General features: G+C 35.2%; 1 protein-coding gene across 1 annotated transcript in view; it reads right to left on the bottom strand.

Moving 5' to 3' along the window:
• ankfn1a (ankyrin repeat and fibronectin type III domain containing 1a) overlaps positions 1-19155 on the bottom strand; it is a 196805-nt gene that overhangs the window by 92341 nt on the left and 85309 nt on the right. The window contains exon 5 of the mRNA XM_088927824.1: positions 1523-1560. Coding sequence (XP_088783950.1) covers positions 1523-1560 — 38 coding nt within the window. The remainder of the gene's footprint in view (positions 1-1522; positions 1561-19155) is intronic.

Here is a 19155-nt window from a genome sequence, read left to right as displayed (position 1 = left end):
TGAACCTTAAAGGGAGGATACAGAAATAAAAAACAATATTATTTTTAGGATAAATAAAATATAGTGCACATTTATGCATTAAGTTACCTAATTAGTGAATAACCCTTTCTTGAATTTGCTTGAATTTGTCAGAGTAGTGCAAAACAGAAGACTTCTCAGGCTATGTAAAGTGGAATAATTGGCATGCATTTTTGTCTTTATGCCAAACAGCTGTTTTACTTTCCTCAATCATTCAATCCCTTCCACTTTTGAAGAATTACATGCATAAGTTATTTCTGCTGGAATAGCTCACAGTCTAGTCAGAAGCCAAATTATAGAAACCTTAGAGAAAATTGTAAGGAAAAGAAAAATAAAATCCTGATTATAAATTATTTATGATAAAAAATATTAAGATTTAAATACAGTAGTTCTGCTTTCACTGTACAGATGTTAACTCTATAATGGAACATTAATTTTAAGTCCTGAGCTAAATTAATAATTGAATAATTGAGTTAATTCAAAATGATGTATCATTTTAAAGAAAAAGCCCCATTGTACGAATGGCACTATTAATAAAAGCTTAAAAAAGAGTAATGAACATGTTAATTCATGAAGTGGCCACCCTCTTTCTGTGCGTCATTATTAGTAAAAGACTAATTATGATTAACAGCTCTCTGTTTATTTCTCTGGCAAAATAGTTTAAAAAACAATCCTAAAAACTAAGGCCTATGTTTTTTAGTAAGATAAACCTTTTACTAATGCATGGAATGCTTGTTCAAAGCAATCTCTCTCTTTAAATAGGTCATTTACCTTCCAATAAAAATTTGAGTATTCCCATAACATACTACAATCTTTAAAGGATCAAATATTCAGCTATGACAACACGTGGAAATGTGTAAAACAACATACTAATTTCAATATTTCTGTAAAATTAAAAATAAAAGCAAGATTTTAAACATACTGTAATAAGAATTGGTCTTAAAATCAAAAGAAATTTCAAAATTGAAACCAGAATTTCTAAATGCAATTTCGTAGAACCTAAATAAGGCATGATGTGGTATCACTTAGAAAGGGAATTCATAAAATCAATTGAAAAACTGTTAAGTAAGGTTAAAGAATGTTTTAACTTACAGCATAAAATCTAAACATAATGGCAGAAACAGGAATATGTTAAAAGGGGGATTAATAATGCTTGTCATTACTGATGCTGTCAGATAAATAAATTGGTAACATTATTCTCTTTTCAATAACTCAATGTTAACCTTCATACACAAGCTTTCTAAAGACTCTTTTGTACTGAATATGATTATCAGGCATAAGCAGATCAACAAATGAAATGTAAAACAAAAAAATCATTGAGCTACGAATGGCACATCTTGCCAAGATGGAAGTATACTGAAATGTGTCATCACATTTTATGAAATGTTAATGATCCTGTCATGTGAAACCAAAAGTGGAAGACCTGACTCAGTGTTTTATTGGGGGGGCATTGTTTTTATTAAGCATTCTTTTTATTTAAAACAGAATATAAAACAATACTTACTGTCTCTGTGTTTCACATCTGCTTGGGGATCCAAGGCTCTAGAAAACATACAGTAAAAGAAAAATGAAAAAAATGTATGTACAGTATATTGACAGCAAGAAGACAATAAAACATATGTTTTAAGAACAATAACTTTCCAAAATGTCAGTACATAATGAACGTACAGGTTAAAATTTATTTGGAGACATCAATATGCATACATTTCTAGTCAAACAAGCATCAAGAACTACTTCTGCACAGGTTGATTATTATAAAATATATTTTATTTAACAAGAGATTTAATAGTAAACTGTATGTAGCTCTAGATGCAGATTAGAAACCCAAATGCTTTCACCTCTACATTTCTGTTACACTATACAGTACATGCAGTACATACAGTACTATACTGTACTTTAAATCTTTTCATCTCTATCTTTGTAAAACCTTGGAAAACAAAATCAACATCTTCCAGTCTTTTATTTAACAAGTTGATTTAAAAGCTTTGCAATCTTTGCAGGTCTTAAAACCAGGCTCCTGTTTCATTTAAATTGAATCATGTGGTCTGAAAATAGCCTTTGTAGACTTGCAGTCCACCACAAACACTTAACACAATCAGACACCATGCAGATTGAAAAGACTGTTCTTGCTTTCACCTGTTGAAATTGGCACGTGGAGAACAAACAATCTGCATTTTTTCAGTAAAAAAATGAATTACGATGTGTTTGGTAAATTAATACAGATTAAATATTAAATATGACAAAATATGACACTGCTTTCTGCAGACTAATTAGTTCATATGGTAGAAGTCTTTGCATTAGAAACAGCACTGGTAAAAAAAAACCTCTCTTTATGGTACCCTCTACTTCATAACCAGTTACAAACCAAGGAAATGCAACATCTAACCCACTGATAAGACTATTACATCTTAAGATAGAGCACTCACCAAGTCATTTTTAATATAGCACTTATGAACAGACCCAGAATTGGAGTCAAAATCTCAGGCACCAAGTTTTTCAGAATCTACAATGAAACAAAAACTTAAAGGTTTAGGTGTGTTGAAAATTCAGAATAGGAGAGAAAATTCAGAATGTCTTTATGCAAAGGACTGTAGAAGTATGTAAAAAGCTACCCAGCTCTGTTGTTGAAGCTGATACCCTGTCTTCCTTCAAGAAACAGATGGATGAAGTCCTTGGATCAATTAGCTTCCAGCTACCAAAGGGAATAGATGGGCTGGAAAGCCCTCACTAACTTGTAACCATTCTTATGATTGAATGGTATAGTGCAGATCAGTCAAGCTTCAATGACCAGACCCTTGCCATGAAGGATCTGAACATTCTTGAGAGTACTGAGAACTGATGTCACCACAATGGTTTCATCTTACACTATGAGGCCGGCTAAACTCACATGCTTTTTGCATGACATGAATGCATCAAATCCAAAATGTTATGAATTACATCACTGTCATTGCATCACTCATCTACACACCATGAGACCTAGTATATTCGGGCTGTAGGAGACCAACATTTGCAGCTTTGTTACCATTATAACCATGTGATTTTGTGCTAGACTGTTGTATGAATATAACATTAGACAAAAAGTAACTAGCCCCTTACCAAAGCAATTACTGTACCAAAGTTTTAGTAGCCTTACAATATTGGCAACAGCTCTTTGCTACAAAACTAATACAATTATTTCATAATGGATTACATACTTTATAGTATTATTTTTCCTGTCATGTTTCTCTGCAATGTTTCATCAGTAAGAACAGATTTCCTTATAGATTTTGCTTCTTTTTAAATCAAAGTTCTGATGTTGATGGATGGTTGAAAAAGGAAACGTTTCTTTTTATTTTAAAGCCAAGTAGAATCATGCAGAGGTATATGACATGAACTTTTACGACTGTCTGAAGCTGGCAGACAGTAAGCATCTTCAACATGTTCTAATGGAATGAATAGGTCTACCTTTGCACCCTCACCCCATATTACTTTGTGTGTCAAATAGGATTTTGCAGCAGCTCTCAAAGGTTTCTTGAAAGCCTCTTGTCAGGTTTCAACAGCATCAGTAATAAATATAAATATAACCTCTAAACATCTAAAAAGTCTTGCAACAAAAACTGAAAAATACTGTAATAAGACAGAGAAGCCAGATATGTGGGTGCTGTATGTGCTCAAGTACCCCCACTATTTTTTACCACTTATTGTTAAAGTAAGGGTGAATACATTTTTGTTTTTCATGTTTGGGAGATTACCAAAGGATTAAATATACATAATGTTATAGAATTATTTTGTTTTGTCACAGACTCCATAGTCAATTTATCTGTTACCTGTTATCTGACAAACTGTAATAAGGAATCTGCAATCATAATAAATTGATATTTGATCTGAAAAAGTGTCTGTGCAGGGCAGCTGCTGCCAAAAAGTAAACTTAAAAGGAAACACATATTTCCGAAATGGATAAATAACTGGGACCTAACCAGCTCTAAAAACAAATAAACATAAACCCCAGTACTGTACTGTACATGTACAGTATATGCAGCTAATTTGACTTCTGGTTTTGAAAGCATGAACAATCTGACTGTTACTGCAAAGCCTCTAGCAAAACAATGAACATGCAAAATGGTAGGTTTGGCGAAGAAAAAACATTTTGGTACCTCATATTCATGGAGATTCTGTTTCACTGGCTATAAATTACATATTAAATAACATTAAAACAAGAGCAGAAGCACAATGTGAAGGATCATTTCTTGAATGTTAATGGTTAGAAATGCTTTGATGTTTCTTACCATTAATGAAGGTAAAGAAAAACTTTAATTTCTAATTTTTGTTACATTCTCTCTATAAGAAAGAGAGATGCTTTGTTAATGTGAATACAGTACGTTCACAAACACATTATGAATTCAGATAAGCACCCCCAGTAGTTTTGGAAAATTAGCTCCAATGGATTAAGATAAGATAGAAATAAGATTTTATGGCATAAAGAAAATTGCCTTGAGAAATTCAATGATGAACAAAATTATAAAAAAGATCTGATTGATCTTTTTATAGTAATAAACAACTTATCTTTTCATAATATAGAGTGTTGCATCAATCATGCTTATAATTATTATTTAAATTACTTAACTGTAAAATGTTAAATGTTTTTGGTCTGATTTCATATTAAACTAGATGAAAATTTTCAATGAAATAAAATCTCAAGTGATTCTTTTCAATTTGGCACAAATGTGCATTAAGATAGAAATCATCATTCTAGGCAGTTGTCATGGTAACTCAACATATACTTTGAGACCTATACAGGCATGTTTTCTTCTGTTAACAAACACTGCAGATGATTCTTAACAATTTTTTGCAAAAAAAAAAAAGGGCTGGAGAGTGGCAATTAAACACAAGATTATCAATGTTATTTGATTCTGTGCAAGAGCAACATTACAGAGACTAGTAGTCTCCTGTGCTCAGACTCTTCCTTACATAATGTTTTAAAGTACTAACAACCTGAAGCAGGCATTTTACATTTTACAATCTAAATGGTGAGAATAACTCATTGCTTCACAATACAGATTGATTGTTATATGTAGCTGATCAGATCTTCACACTGCCAGCAGCTGTGTGAAAGAAATTTCTCTTTTTTTTCAATTACCGCAGCCAGCTCCAAAAGGCCAATTTAAGCCAATCAGTGAAAGTATAACCAGAGGCTGTAATTTTTTAATGCATTAATTTTTAAGAGAGAACTTGTGCTGTAATTAAAAAGAATTAGTTTCAGTAATTTAAAAAAAGACTTGGTTTATTAGTGCAAATATTACAGTAACTTTTAGATTTTAAATGTTTTTTCCCAACCCCTTAGCCTCAACTTTGACCTGGTTAAAGAACAAAACTATAACTTACGAAATGAGTAAATTAGTTTCTACTAAACTTCTTAGCTCTTTGTCTATGTAGACACACAAAGATCTTTAATGCCCTTAAGCCTTATAACTTCTTGATTCCTAATTCTAATGCCAAGAATAGAAGTTCATATTATTTTAATTAACATTACCTGAATCTTCCACTCTGCATTGTGGCACATAATGGGTTTCATTTTTCAAAACCTCTAAGTAACATTTTTTTCTGTTTTTGTAACTGTTGACCTTACCTATTTTTTCTCTGTATCAAGTACATAATCATACTCGTAAAGTTTAGATTATTTCTCCTTTGGGTTTGAATTTTTCTAGCTTTGGGTTCCATAGCATCTCTATTTCCTAAATAAAGTGGACATCTTTTTATTTCAATTCCAATTGCAATTAGCCAGCAGTCATTTTACACTGAAACTCACAGCTAACAACCCACTGAAGCCCAGCAGGTGTGAGCGTGGTCAGTACCTGGATGGGAGACCTAAAAACTAAGATTGCCGCTAGAAGTGGTGTTAGTGGGGCCAGAAGGAGGCTCACCCTGCCGTCTATGTGGGTCCTAAAGCTCCAGTATAGCGACGGGGACACTATACTGTAAAAAAGCGCTGTCCTTTGGATGAGATGTAAAACCAAGGTCCTGACACTCCGTTGCTATTAAAAAAATGCCCAGGCATCCTGGCCAAATTTCCCATTGGCCTTAAACAATCATGGCCTCCTGATAATCCCCATCTATGAATTGTCTTCATCATTCTGTTCTCCTCTCCACTGATAGCTGGTGTGTGGTGAGCGGACTGGTGCACTATGGCTACTGTTGCATCATCCAGGTGGGTGCTGCATATTGGTGGTGGAGGAGGGGAGTGCCCATTACCTGTAAAGTGCTTTGAGTGCAATGTCCACAAAGACATTTCTATGTGCTTTATGATGCCTTTGTGGACACCGTCTTTTCTTCTCAGTACTTAACGCATATTACAGGGTTACAGAGCACTATAAATGAGTGTACAACATACTTCTTGGATTACATACTGTACCATTACCATCACCATTTTTTTAAAATGTCATTTAAGTATCTTTTTCATAGCATTGGAAGCTCCAGTTTGGTTGTCTCTTAAGTTTCCACGCTATGGCCAGAAAAAAAATCTGTGCATGGGGGAATGACAATTTCTGTCATAAAAGGATTAGAGTCTGGCATGTGTCTGGAATTCATGATGTGATCCCTTTCTACCCCATAGGGGCAACTAACCAAGTATTTTTCCATTCTAGATTTGTCACAGCATAGACCACCCACATATTGAAATTTTCCTGGTTATAAATCACTGGGAGGTTGGATCCCATGGCATTATTCTGCACTTCCTCCCCTAATATTCAATTCTGTTGGAACTGTTGGGTCACAACACTATACAATGCAGTTGCTTGCAAAATATTGAACTGGTTACTGGCTATCACTAGGCTGACTTGAACCAATGACATTAAGATTAACATGTAAGCTCCTGAAAATTTTTTTTTTTATTTTTAAAATTGGAAATGCTGATTAATTCTTTCCTGCTCAGTTTGGAATTGACAATTAGTCAAAATTTGCCAGCAGCCATATCACCCTGCAACTCACAACTGGCAACCCACTGAAGGAGATGTAAAACCGAGGTCCTGACTCTCTGTGTTTCCCAGGGCGTTTCTCAAAAAGAGGAGGGGTGTACCCTGGCGTCCTGGCCAAATTTCCCATTGGCCCTTACCAATCATGACCTCTATGATTTGGCTTCATTACTCTGCTCTCCTCCCCACTGATAGCTGATGTGTGGTGAGCGTTCTGGTGCACTATGGCTGCTGTCGCATCATCCAGGTGGATATTGGTGGTGGTGGAGGGGAGTCCACATTACCTGTAAAGCGCTGTGAGTGGAGTGTCCAGAAAAGCGCTATATACAGTATAAGTTAAGCAATTATTATTATTATTATTATTATTATTATTATTATTATTATTATTATTATTATTAAAGTCCCATATGGGGAGAGTACTTAAGAACAGTCACAAACGAGTGGAGAACATCCAAGTTATTTAGCAGTAGCTAACTAATTCAAGCAGCTCACCCAGTTATTTCTTGAAAGAAGCTAGGGTACCCATTTCAACACTATGGCTGAGAAAGTTGTTTCATTCTCCCAGAAGTCTATCAGTAAAGAAGCGCTTCCTGTTCTCGATTTTAAAGGCACTTCCATGTAGTTCCTTATGTATCCTCTGGTTCATATATCACTGTAAATTCTGAACTTTGTTACTGGGTCGTTTTTGTAAATGCCTTTAAGAATTTGAATACTTTTGAAAATGAAATGAATTAAAACCTTTTCGTAAAACTCCTCCAACACAAACTCCTGCCACAACTATTTAACAAACATTTTTTGTTTGGCATGCTGCAAATTCCACAGCTTCTTGCAGGAGAGGTTCAAGCTGGAGAAGCCATGCATTTGTCACTGACAACACTGGAGGCTTGAAGGCACCCAGGAGGTCCTCAGCACTGGTTTTGCATGGCAATGTGTTGAAGGAAAACCCAGGCAAACACAAGCCCAGCCAAACCTAATGACACTCAGCCAACCGCACTCTGCCACTTGGGGAGTCTCAGTTACAACAGGCTAATGACATAGCCTGGGCTCAAATCAGTAATGTCTGCAGGGCTTCCTTAATATCTAATGGCTAAAAGTGAGGTCTCTGCATGAACCATTAATGGAAGTAAAGAATTAAAGTTTGACTGTGTAAAGGGAACTTGCCTCATAGAGACACTTTGGATATATAGCAAGTATGAAAAAGAAAAACTGCAGTGAGAATACAGTAGCTTATTATCAATAAATCATGAGCAAATAAATAACACAAGTATGTATCAGTCTTTAAAACCCACTGAAAAGGCAGTAATGAAAACTCGCATGGCCATTATGGGATGAACAAAACATTACAGGGTTACAATGTTATTTCTTTTGAACATCTTGTTTTTCTTTCCCTTACTAATGCCTTTTCAGTCCACAAATGTTTCACAACCTTGGGGTGCTTAGAAGGAAAAAAAGGAACTTGGATATCTGCCTTGAACATTCTGACCGCTCAACCTTACAAAACATGTTTAATAAAATTGTGCTGAAATTTACTGATTTAGACAAAACAAAGGGCAAGAGAAATGTGCTGCTTATACACCAGAGACAGTTTGTACTTCTACATTATTAAAGACTATAGCAAAAAAAATCACGACTCTGATTGCTTCTGTGTCCCTGAAACCACCCTTTTCATACTGACTGCAAACAAATGCGATTCCTTCTTTAGCAGTTCAATGCAGCTTCTTTTATATGTGAAGAAGCAGAGAAATTCAGTAAACCGTTGTATAAAACCACATCCACTGCAGGACAGAGTCTGTTCTTAGGGCTTATACAAGATCTCAGGGCTCTTCATAAGCAGCTGTATTCAATCGAACAAGACCTAAGCAATGGTGTTTGTAAAACTGCTCCGATTCAACAGTTCAGGCTCTCTGCTTTGTAATGTACTAGTGCCAAAATGTTTGCCAGTTTCAATGTTAGTGATACTTGCACTTCACTCTACATCTATACTATATATATTTTATTTACTATTTTATTTTTGTTTTGCTATTGTTACTTTCATTCCATTGTTATTCCAGACATGGCAATTCACAGCCCTTCCATTTTTCAGGTAGCTTCACTTAAGAGTTATTGTCTTTAAACACAGGCACAGATTTTACACATCATAATGTCCTTGACTAATTCTGAGAAAAATTATGCACATGGAATATGAACAAGAGGATGGAAAGGAATATTAAAACATTTACTATATAAGTCAATAAATAAAAAAGAGCAAAAGAAATGTATACATTCCATGCTCAGCACAGTGTGGCCAGTCAGATAGGATGCTTCAAACCATTACGTCATCCTCTTGTTCTTGTTCTTTGTAATACATACCTAGAGTACAGACACAGAAAGTACAGAACAGACAGCACTTCATCAGTCAGTCATTTGAAAATGCCATTTAATATTCCATTGAAATACAGTATTGCGTAAAAGAATATAGACAGACTACGATATTGAAATTACACTTTTTTCCATGTTAATAGTCAAAAGAAAGCTTGGATATTAAAATGTCTGTTTTTGGTACTTGTTGGCTTTTCCTGAGAACAGGACACAGAACCAAAAAAAAAACCTGGTCATGTCAAAGATCATAAAAAAGTCACCCACCACCTGCTACTGTATAGTAGCAGTTACATAGTGCTTATCTGCAATGTTACTTCTAAATATTAAATGCTAGCTTAAACAAACAATACTTTATTTATTCTGCTGTAGTTTAATTGGTACTCATAAAGAACCTCTAAAAAAACATCACCCAAAGTGGTATTACTGTAAGGTGTATATCTTTGTATGTGTGTGTGTGAAATGACATTTACAATACTGTCCCAAAGGATTTCTAATGATAATTACAGTTTTCTTCTACTCTTTTGAGGCAGCTTCAGTCAATAAAAATGCAGCCACAGATCTACTGCAATTAGGCACATCACTCAGTTTTATTTTTACTGTATTGTAGCATGATCTATTGTTGTAGATCGTTAATCTCTCTGAAATGTCATTCTCTGACTGTTCTGCTCTGGACAGAACACACTGCTGCCCTCTCCACGCATGCTATTTAATGTCAGTGAACTTCTTCAGCTAATTCAGTAGCTCTGATGTGACAGCTCTAGATACCTTCAGGTTCACTTCATAAAGGTCCATTATTGGTCTGGACAGGAACGGTGACAAAATTCTAAGGAAGGCACCCATTTCTTTAAAAAAACTGCAAGTACAGAAAGATAAAAGCCTGCAGAATTTAGCAGCACAGTACATTGATCCATCCATTTTCTAACCACCTTATCCAGTACAGGGTTGCGGGGAAGCTGGAGCTTATCCAGGTGCAAGGCAGGATACACCCTGGAAAGGATGCCAGTTCATCACAGGGCACACACAGACACAAACACGCACACACTCACATCAGGGCCAATTTTCCCAGAAGTCAATTAGCCTACCAGTATGTCTCTGGATTGTAGGAGGAAACCAGAGCACCCAGAGGGGACCCATGCAAACACGGGGAGAATATACAAAGTCCACACAGATAGCACCCCGGGAATTGAACCCAGGGCCCTGGTGCTGCAAAGCAGAAATGCTAACCACTCACCACCATGCCATCCCAGTACATACATGTGTGATTGAAACATATTGTAATATTAAGTTCACACAATAGTGTATTTCTTAAAAAAAACAGTACCTAATTTCTCTCTTGGAAGTCCTTTATAATTCTGAGTCATGAAGGATATTGAACAAGAATAGAAAAAACAACATGCTCCACTTTCAAATGAATGCATATTAGTCAAACCAGATCTTACTTTCTAAAATCTTTGTACAAATGTTGAAATACTATAATCAAAATACCTGCCACTGTCTTTGCTGAAAGAGCAAGGGAACAAAGCACTTTCTAAAGTGATTAAAGCAACAACTTGATGGGTGACATAAATTATCAAAATTGCAATGCTAGGAGATAATAATGGGTTATTTGTTCCCAGAGCATGGTAAACGGTTGTCAGCAAAACATTGATCCAATGGGGTGCAGAGGCAATCAGGGAGACATGGCAGATGCATACTTTTAGAAAAGGCTCAGCCAAAATCAATTCAGAGTGACAGATATTTATGCAGAAGGTCCCAAACATACCAGCTGCCTCTTCAGGATGTTAAGAATAACATATCTTCTGATGCCTTTATTTCTTTTTATGATATTAGGATCACATACACAGGGATCAATACACACTTAAAAAGCATTTTGCAAAAATGTTTCCATTCCATGTGCATTTCCTATTCAAAAAGAAAGTATTGGGTTTTCTGGGACTTAAATCATACTTAATTCATAATGTACATACAATACAAAACAGAGGAAGATGGTTAAATTGATCAAATTTATTGAACCAATTTTAACATTTTTGGTGTTAACCTGATGATTAAAAACCTAAAACAATGTGCTGGACTGCCGCATGTCAATTACAGTACATTTATCAAACCCTTAGTTTTTACCTTACCTGTTTTCTGGTTATTGCACAACATCAATCATATTGATCAATGATCACTGACCCACTTAAGGAAAAGGTGTTGTTGGATATTTAGCACTTACAGTGTTTAATAATTACTGCTTAAGGATGTTTACGGTAGCCAGTCACAGAAATGTGGAACCATGCTTTAGATTAAGATCAAGAGGGAACCACAATATTTTATTCAAGGTAAATATAACATTTTTAACAAATTCAGTTCTGCTACAATACCCTTAAAGGTATCTCCAGCCTCAAAGCCACCAGAAGGTTGCAGGAATATTCAATTCAATCAAATACATCCAGGTTCCAAGGCTCACATTTCTAAGACAGGGTCAGTGTCAAATCCCATTTCATTTTGCCCCTGTAGTCCTCTTTGTCCTCTGCTGCTACTGGTACCTCAGTTTCAGTCTCTGTGAACCAATGTGGCAGGTGCAACGATGTCATCACTGGGATCTGAACACCATCACCTGGTATGGTGATGGTATTTACAGTTTCTTAGCCAAGCAACATCTGTAACTAGCAGCCAATTCCCCTATGCCAAAAGGCTGGGTGCCTGCTAGAAAAGAAACCAAGTTCCACAGGAATAGTTACCTCTTATAACAGACTCAATGTTACTGTACATGAGCCCTGTCAACCAGATATGGAGTTTTGTACGCCATCTTTTGTAATAGTACAGTAAATAAAAAAATAATAATATTACTAGCAAAGCACAAATACAGATAGAATTCAACCACCGGGAAGCTCATGCATAAAGGTATAAATCAAAATTGGTTTTTCATCTAGAAAACACACTTCAATACTCTACAAAGCCTAAAATCTTCTTGATGTGTCTTGATTTTACTGGCTTGACATTGGAAATGCCTTCAAATATTCAAATATATAACAAGCTAAACTACTGTTTTCAAACCCCAAAGCTAGTTCATGGAACTAAAACTGCATGAAACTCATCTCCTACTGGCAATGTCTCAATCCAGTAAGTTATTTACTCAAATAGTGACAATACAGATAAAAACAACTAGGATAAGGCAAGGTATTTTATATAAGAAATAGAAGTGGTGTGAAATCGCTTCTTTTCAATAGTGTTGAATTCAAGATGAACACAATGAAGGCACTGGTTAGCACTACTCCCTCACATCTCTTGGAGTCTGAGTTTAATTCCCATCTAGGGAACCTTCTGTGTGGTGTATGCATGTTCTCACCAATGCAGCATGGGTTTTCTCTAGGTGCTCTGGTTTGCTTCAACAATCCAAAGACAATGTTGCCTGGGTTATTTGCTCCTCTAAATCCCTCCCCCCCTCCCCACTGTGTGTGTATGTTCTGTGATACACAACAATAGAAGGTGTAGTCTGTCTTGTTCCCACTGATTAACTGGGTTTGTAGCCTTTTAAGAGCTGTTATTTTAATATACAATAATTCTTTGTCCTTTGCTATTAAATGCTGACATTACTGATCCCAATACACATTGAACATCCACTCTGTGCTGTGGGAGTTTTCAAAAAGCCACTGTACTGATGACTAATTATGCTTGATTGTTCAATAGCAAACACAGAACAGTCAAACTCCTCCACTTTCTTTAAAAGAGCAGACTGGTCGAAACTGTTCATAAAAATCATGCTGCTGTTAACTTAAGCAAACAAAAAGTACCATAATCTTAGAACATCTGAATTTCTTTCAGGCTGGGAATGCCAAAAATCCTTCAATTTCCAATGTCTTTTGTAATGTAAAATGAGTTCACAAGGCCACTAGCACCTGGTCTAAGTGACTAGAAACACACATAAATATAAAGCCATTAAGAAAATAAATGAATGAGACTACATCTTAATTATTTATATGTATTAATATCTGCCTGAGTTGTGCATCAAATAAAAATATTCTAAGCATATTTGTTCAGAAACAAATATGCTTGGGACCATTTAGAAAAAGGTGCAAGGTAGTCTTAAGTTTGCTTCTTAGCTTCTTAGAAAAAATACATCTTTAATTTTTTTATTAAATTAAGGAGTGCAAGTCAATACAGAATTGAAAAGAAAAGGGCCAAAATTGTTTGTCACCCTCTTGTATACAGAATATGTCCAGTTATCTACAAAATGCTGTTGTTTTTTTCTTTGTTTCATTCAAAACAAACTGTCACATTAGCATCTCATGTTTCAGATACCCCAGCTCCATTTATGCCAGAAGACATAGAATGCAAACTGTGAACACAAGCTCTGAATTTAATCATTTTTGAAGGTTTTCTTGCCTGCACTTCCAAACGGGTTATTACACGAGGGAATATGATGCCATAAATGCACAAAGCTGATAAATGTGACCAAAAGAAAGGAAACTGCAGATAAAATGTGTAAGAATGAAGTAAACCAGCAGGGATGGCTTAATGTTCATATCCAGCAGATATTATATATCTTCACTGCACAGTCAAAATGTACAGTATGGTACACAGTGTGTAATAAATTGAATTCTTCTTGTCTGGACTACAAAACCCAAAAGAAAATATCAAGATGTTGTTCTTTCATCTTTTAGTTGAATGAGCAAATCAATACATGCCCCCAGGGGGTTCTCCTATTCTAGCTGTGTCTCAGGCTGAGGAGCTTATTTCTCTTTGTCTGAAATACCGTTTGTGCCCCTGTTTCAGGATGCTGAATCAGACATCTCAATCTGCAGGGAAAAAAGCTAAATCAGTTGAATATGGGATATTAAAACTCTGATGCATGATACTGTACATGTGCATTAGTACAGTAAATCTCCTTCAAGATGTCTACCTGGTATTGTTAAAACCAAGTCTTTTATTGACTGGATCGATTAAAAATGTGCATAGATTTAAATGGGGTTATTAAAACAGCTTTTGTATTAAAAAAAAAGATTTATGAGTTAAATTTATCTGATCCTGGCAGCCCAGGATTTAAACGTCAGCTGGGTATGACTTAGCACCAGAAAGCTTCTAATGTTAAAAAGGTTCTGGAAAACAAAGCTGCTCTAACACTCACAGGACCCTTTCAATGGCTGATGTTCTATTAAGAATGAGAAACTCCAGCACACTATCATAAAATTTCAAATGCCAGCTACAGCTTGATTCCTCATTTTCAAATCAATTGTCCAGACCTCTGAATCTCAGACAAACCAAAATAAATTAAAAAGTGGAAATGTGAGCCTTCTCCTGAATAACTTCTTTGTGTTATATTATGAGTCAATGGCCATGACAGTCCCAAGATCACTGGCTAAAAAAGGAGTCTTGATCCTCGGTTACCAAACACACAGATACAGTATATTCACTATTACCCATAAGCAGAGCAAATAAGATGATGGAAACTTTTTATTGAGAAACCGTATTTACAGTATCTTTGAGAGAAACATACAGTGTTGTTATATTATTGTTTTAGTGTGCAAAAGCAAACAGTATAAGTTTATTTAATAATACATTTTAAATATTGGAATATTTTATGATGCATCAATAACTTTAAATAACTACTTTTCAAGACTTGAAAATAGTTACTCTCACTGGCCATAAAAATAAGAACCTCTTGCCAAAATGAAGAGTATTTCAATGTAGAGTCAATTTGAAGAACAAGGGACAGATCCAACCTCTCTTTTCCAAAATAAACCCTAATTCTACAGTAAGTACCATTGAAAACGAGTGGAAGTTGAAGTTCAATCCCACATATCATCTCCTCACAACAGTCTCAACTGAAGGCAATCACATTAGGCTTGTGGATATTTTTAAAGCGTTCTGGATGATATGCCATGCTCTGTTCAAACTATCGGACTGAGGTGTCTAGATAATTATCTCATCCATATCAATGATCTACATGTGTTTCTTTAAGGATTCCATGTATTAAACACAAGTGCAAAGTACTGCTAAAATATTTTAACCATTTGCTGGGAGAAGAAGAAAAACACAAATTAATTTTCTTGCATGTGCAAGAATACTCCTTCAGAAGTCAGAGATAATTTACTACTTTTGCAGAATACTTTGGTTGAACTCTTAGCACCATTTTGTAGAATAACACCTTATTATGCACAGCACATACAACAGGCAGAATATCACCTGCTGGAATGCCATAAACATTTGATTAAATCATGCCCATGTTCTTATGTTTCTTCAAGTCACAACATTTTGCAGATTAATGTGTGAAAAGCCCTGCTAATGGCACTGTACTGTTTGCTTTGCAATTAAACAATTTAAATCACATTCATTGAGTGATCATTAATTATACAGAAATAAAAGATCATGTCTACCTCTCGTCTATAGACCCATAAATGCCAACTTAAAGAGTTTGGTTATTTTCTGTTGTCATTTCCCTGTACATGTTTCTGTGGCTTGTGGTCCATTCATTGTCACAGCAACACAAACAATATACAATTCTTTTCAATACAACAATGCTCATCGCCTTATATCAAGGAACATCAAGCTTTTCTGCTTCAATCTGGAATCAATGTCATTCACTGATCTGCTGTACTGGTAGATCCTTAAACCATTTGATCCAATCTTAAACCATTCTATAGGTACTTGCAATTACACTCTTAAAGTCATTTTGTTGCATATTTTACATGGGTTCTGAAGAATGGACATATTGAATCTTTCTTTTTTCACTTTTATTTAAATAGGCAGAGTTACCTCACAGCTCAGCCAAGTGTTTGGACACAGTGTAACAGGGACAACCAACGCACAGAATGGTATGTCCCAGAACCCTTCTAACCTATCCTAAACCTCGGTCATGTCCCGAATAGGGGACTATCCCAAACAGAGACTGTACACACAGTGGTTCTGACAGTACAGAGACATTCAAATCTGGGACATTTAGCATTACAAACAGAAGAGTTAGGCAATTACACAAAAACACCACCAGAGAGAACAGTTCACACACAAACTGGGCTCTCATCATTTCACCCATCAGGTGTCACAAAGAGTCACTATAATATATCCACACCAGTGCAATATTATTAAGCAACATGTGTTTTAAGCATTAAAATAATTGTTGTTATATCCTACAGGTACATCTTCAAAATTCACAGGTTTTAGGCTACCATGGAATCTATTTTGAATTTGATATGCACAAACATTGCTTTCAATCATATTTCTTAGAACAATTATCAGCAACAATAAATTATAAAATGTTCAATTATCTAAAACAATTTTTGCAGTGTACACAACATGTATCTTATATCCCACAAGCTGAAATTTAAAAAAATCCTTCAACAATTTGAGTTTTTGTCTTCTTTAAGACAAAGGAAGTAATCTACTGAATTTTTATTCCATCCCCGGAAAAATAAGTTTTACATGCTGTAATAAAGCTTATACTGAACTGCTCCCAAAGTGTATCTTGGTTTCCATTTGTTTCTCAGAAACACTGTCTAAAAAAATGTAGTTAAATGAAAATAACTTCAAAAGTTATAGACATAAAATACCTTTTATGTCCATTATTTATATTTATATTATTTATATTATATTATTGAACAACTTTTTTACTCAATTATGATCATAAAGATTTTCACAAGAATGTTTTAAAAAATTCAGTTCCTGACATCTTTTCTAACAGAGGCTGGTGCTGATAAGTTAGAAGTAAATTCAATGGTGTGTGAATCAATATCAGTGGATGCTAAAAACATTTAAACACTAAATGCCTGCTCTCAAAAATGTTAACACCTTTTATGTGATGTAAATATAAGCTGCTCTCACATGAAGAGTTGTAGCAATTCTCTAACCAGATACAGGTTTTGATTACACAGTTAAAGGACTCAGCACTTGTTCTGGATAGTGTTTTGAAGGAATAATATAAACCTCCTGTCACAAAACATGTTTATGTTTATTCATACTACAAGTTCTTCTGTTCAAAATTTAGGGATATTAGAACTTTTGTGTGACTTCCAAAGAATAGATTGCAGCTGCTTGTGTAATCTTTCAGAACACGCAGTGTGCTCTTAGACCTCAGCTGGTACAGTACATTCATGTTCTGATGCAAAGTGCAGCCAATTACCATATCAGACCACATTTTTGCCAGAGGGTCTTTCAATAAATTCTGGAAATTTTCACTTAGGATTTGAAGAATATAAACACTCATGTTTACTGCAAATGTGTTAGTCAAGAAGTTCAGTACACAAAATCTGTCTTTCTCTAGATGTTAATGTTATCTATCTTTAACCACATTGCTTCCATGCCTATGTTTTCACTGGTGAATGAAACTGCTGTCTTTGATATTAAATTGAAACAACATATTCATTCCACTACTGCTGACTGCATGGTAGAAGTCCAGTTATCTTCAGGTGGGAAAGTTGTGGTCACACATGACAATGACTGGAGAATGTAATGTTCTGACTTCTTTAGAGTTGGTTTGTGCCCTACCCTACTGTATGTACTTTGATATCATTGATGACTGTGTACCATGTCATAATTTGAAACACTATGTAAGTGCGTATGACATTTTATCTTCTTGAATTCAATAATTTAACTAACTGGTGAAGATAAAAATATTCCTCTATTACAATGCATAAACTGTGCATCTAAGAGCACATGAGTCAAATTCAAGAGTTGTATAATACAGACATACAGTACTAATATAGTACAGCTCCCAAAATGAAGACTAACACACAGAAAGCACCCACTGTCTACAATGTGTCCATGACACAGTGAGGATAAAATATTGTCCCTCACATAAATACAAAAAAGACAGATTTTAAACTAACACCTAGATCGGGCACTTACAGTACAAATAGTACTGGCTGTATAGATTTGGACTCTCCCCAAGGATCTCCCGCTGAGTCTTAAGTCATGTTACTATTTTAAAATTCTTAGTAAGGTCACCGTTTTCAAATCTCATATGCCATTCCCACATACAGAGCCAGTTATATTTAAGCTTCTAAATGGCTGCTTATTCATTTACAATCTAAGACTTCATCATTTTCTGTGCCAGGGTTATGCATAGATGCACTATTTATACAAGCACATCTGAAGCTATGGATTTGAAGCTAGTTGCTTGAAATATTACAGTTTTGGTAGGTGGGCTCTGCTTTTTAGTAAAGTCATTTTACTATGTCAGTGGATGGACAGGAAAATGGAAAAATTGCTGCAATATCAAGGCTTTTGGTAACCTGTTAGAGGTCTATGACCTATCAGGAAGAAAACAATTAAATAAAGGACCGATCATGGAACCAAGAGCAATGAGCACCAGGTATAACAGATCATAGGATCCACGATTAAAGAGTGAGAAAAGTAAATGATAGCAAAAGGACTTTTCATCCAACTAAGGTATAAAGGTGGCATAGTTTGCACATTTCAACATTGGCCATCTTGACTAGAAGAAAAAAACACTAGATGGAGCTAACTGAAGTGCTGAAAAATTAATTCATACATTATGAGAGAGTCAAGAGTTAAAGGAGAGGTCTTTGGAGACTTCTAGAAGCTTCTCTGACTATGGCTAATGGTCTTGTCTCTGCTTTTACCAGAAAAACACTTGAAAATAATGTTCCACAAAATACGTTCACCTTGTCATTACCACTAGACAACAACATTTCACATATTTTCAAGATAAATATAATGTATTTGCCCTTATAAGTATCCTCGGAATCTTTTAAAATATTTCCCATTAAAAGTTCTGTTCTTGTTTAATTTTCTCTCTACCTTGCCTTTCAATGAGGGGTTTTGATAAGGTGACTTATTGATGAGGTGAAAAATTAAATTGCTATAATTTTATGGTTTTGTGTTCTAGAGGTAC

Source organism: Atractosteus spatula, chromosome 11, assembly GCF_055471065.1.
Source record: "Atractosteus spatula isolate fAtrSpa1 chromosome 11, fAtrSpa1.hap1, whole genome shotgun sequence".
In the NCBI taxonomy this organism is placed as follows: domain Eukaryota; kingdom Metazoa; phylum Chordata; class Actinopteri; order Semionotiformes; family Lepisosteidae; genus Atractosteus; species Atractosteus spatula.
Note: the sequence above shows the minus strand (reverse complement) of the source record. Positions and strands in the feature narration are given on the sequence as shown.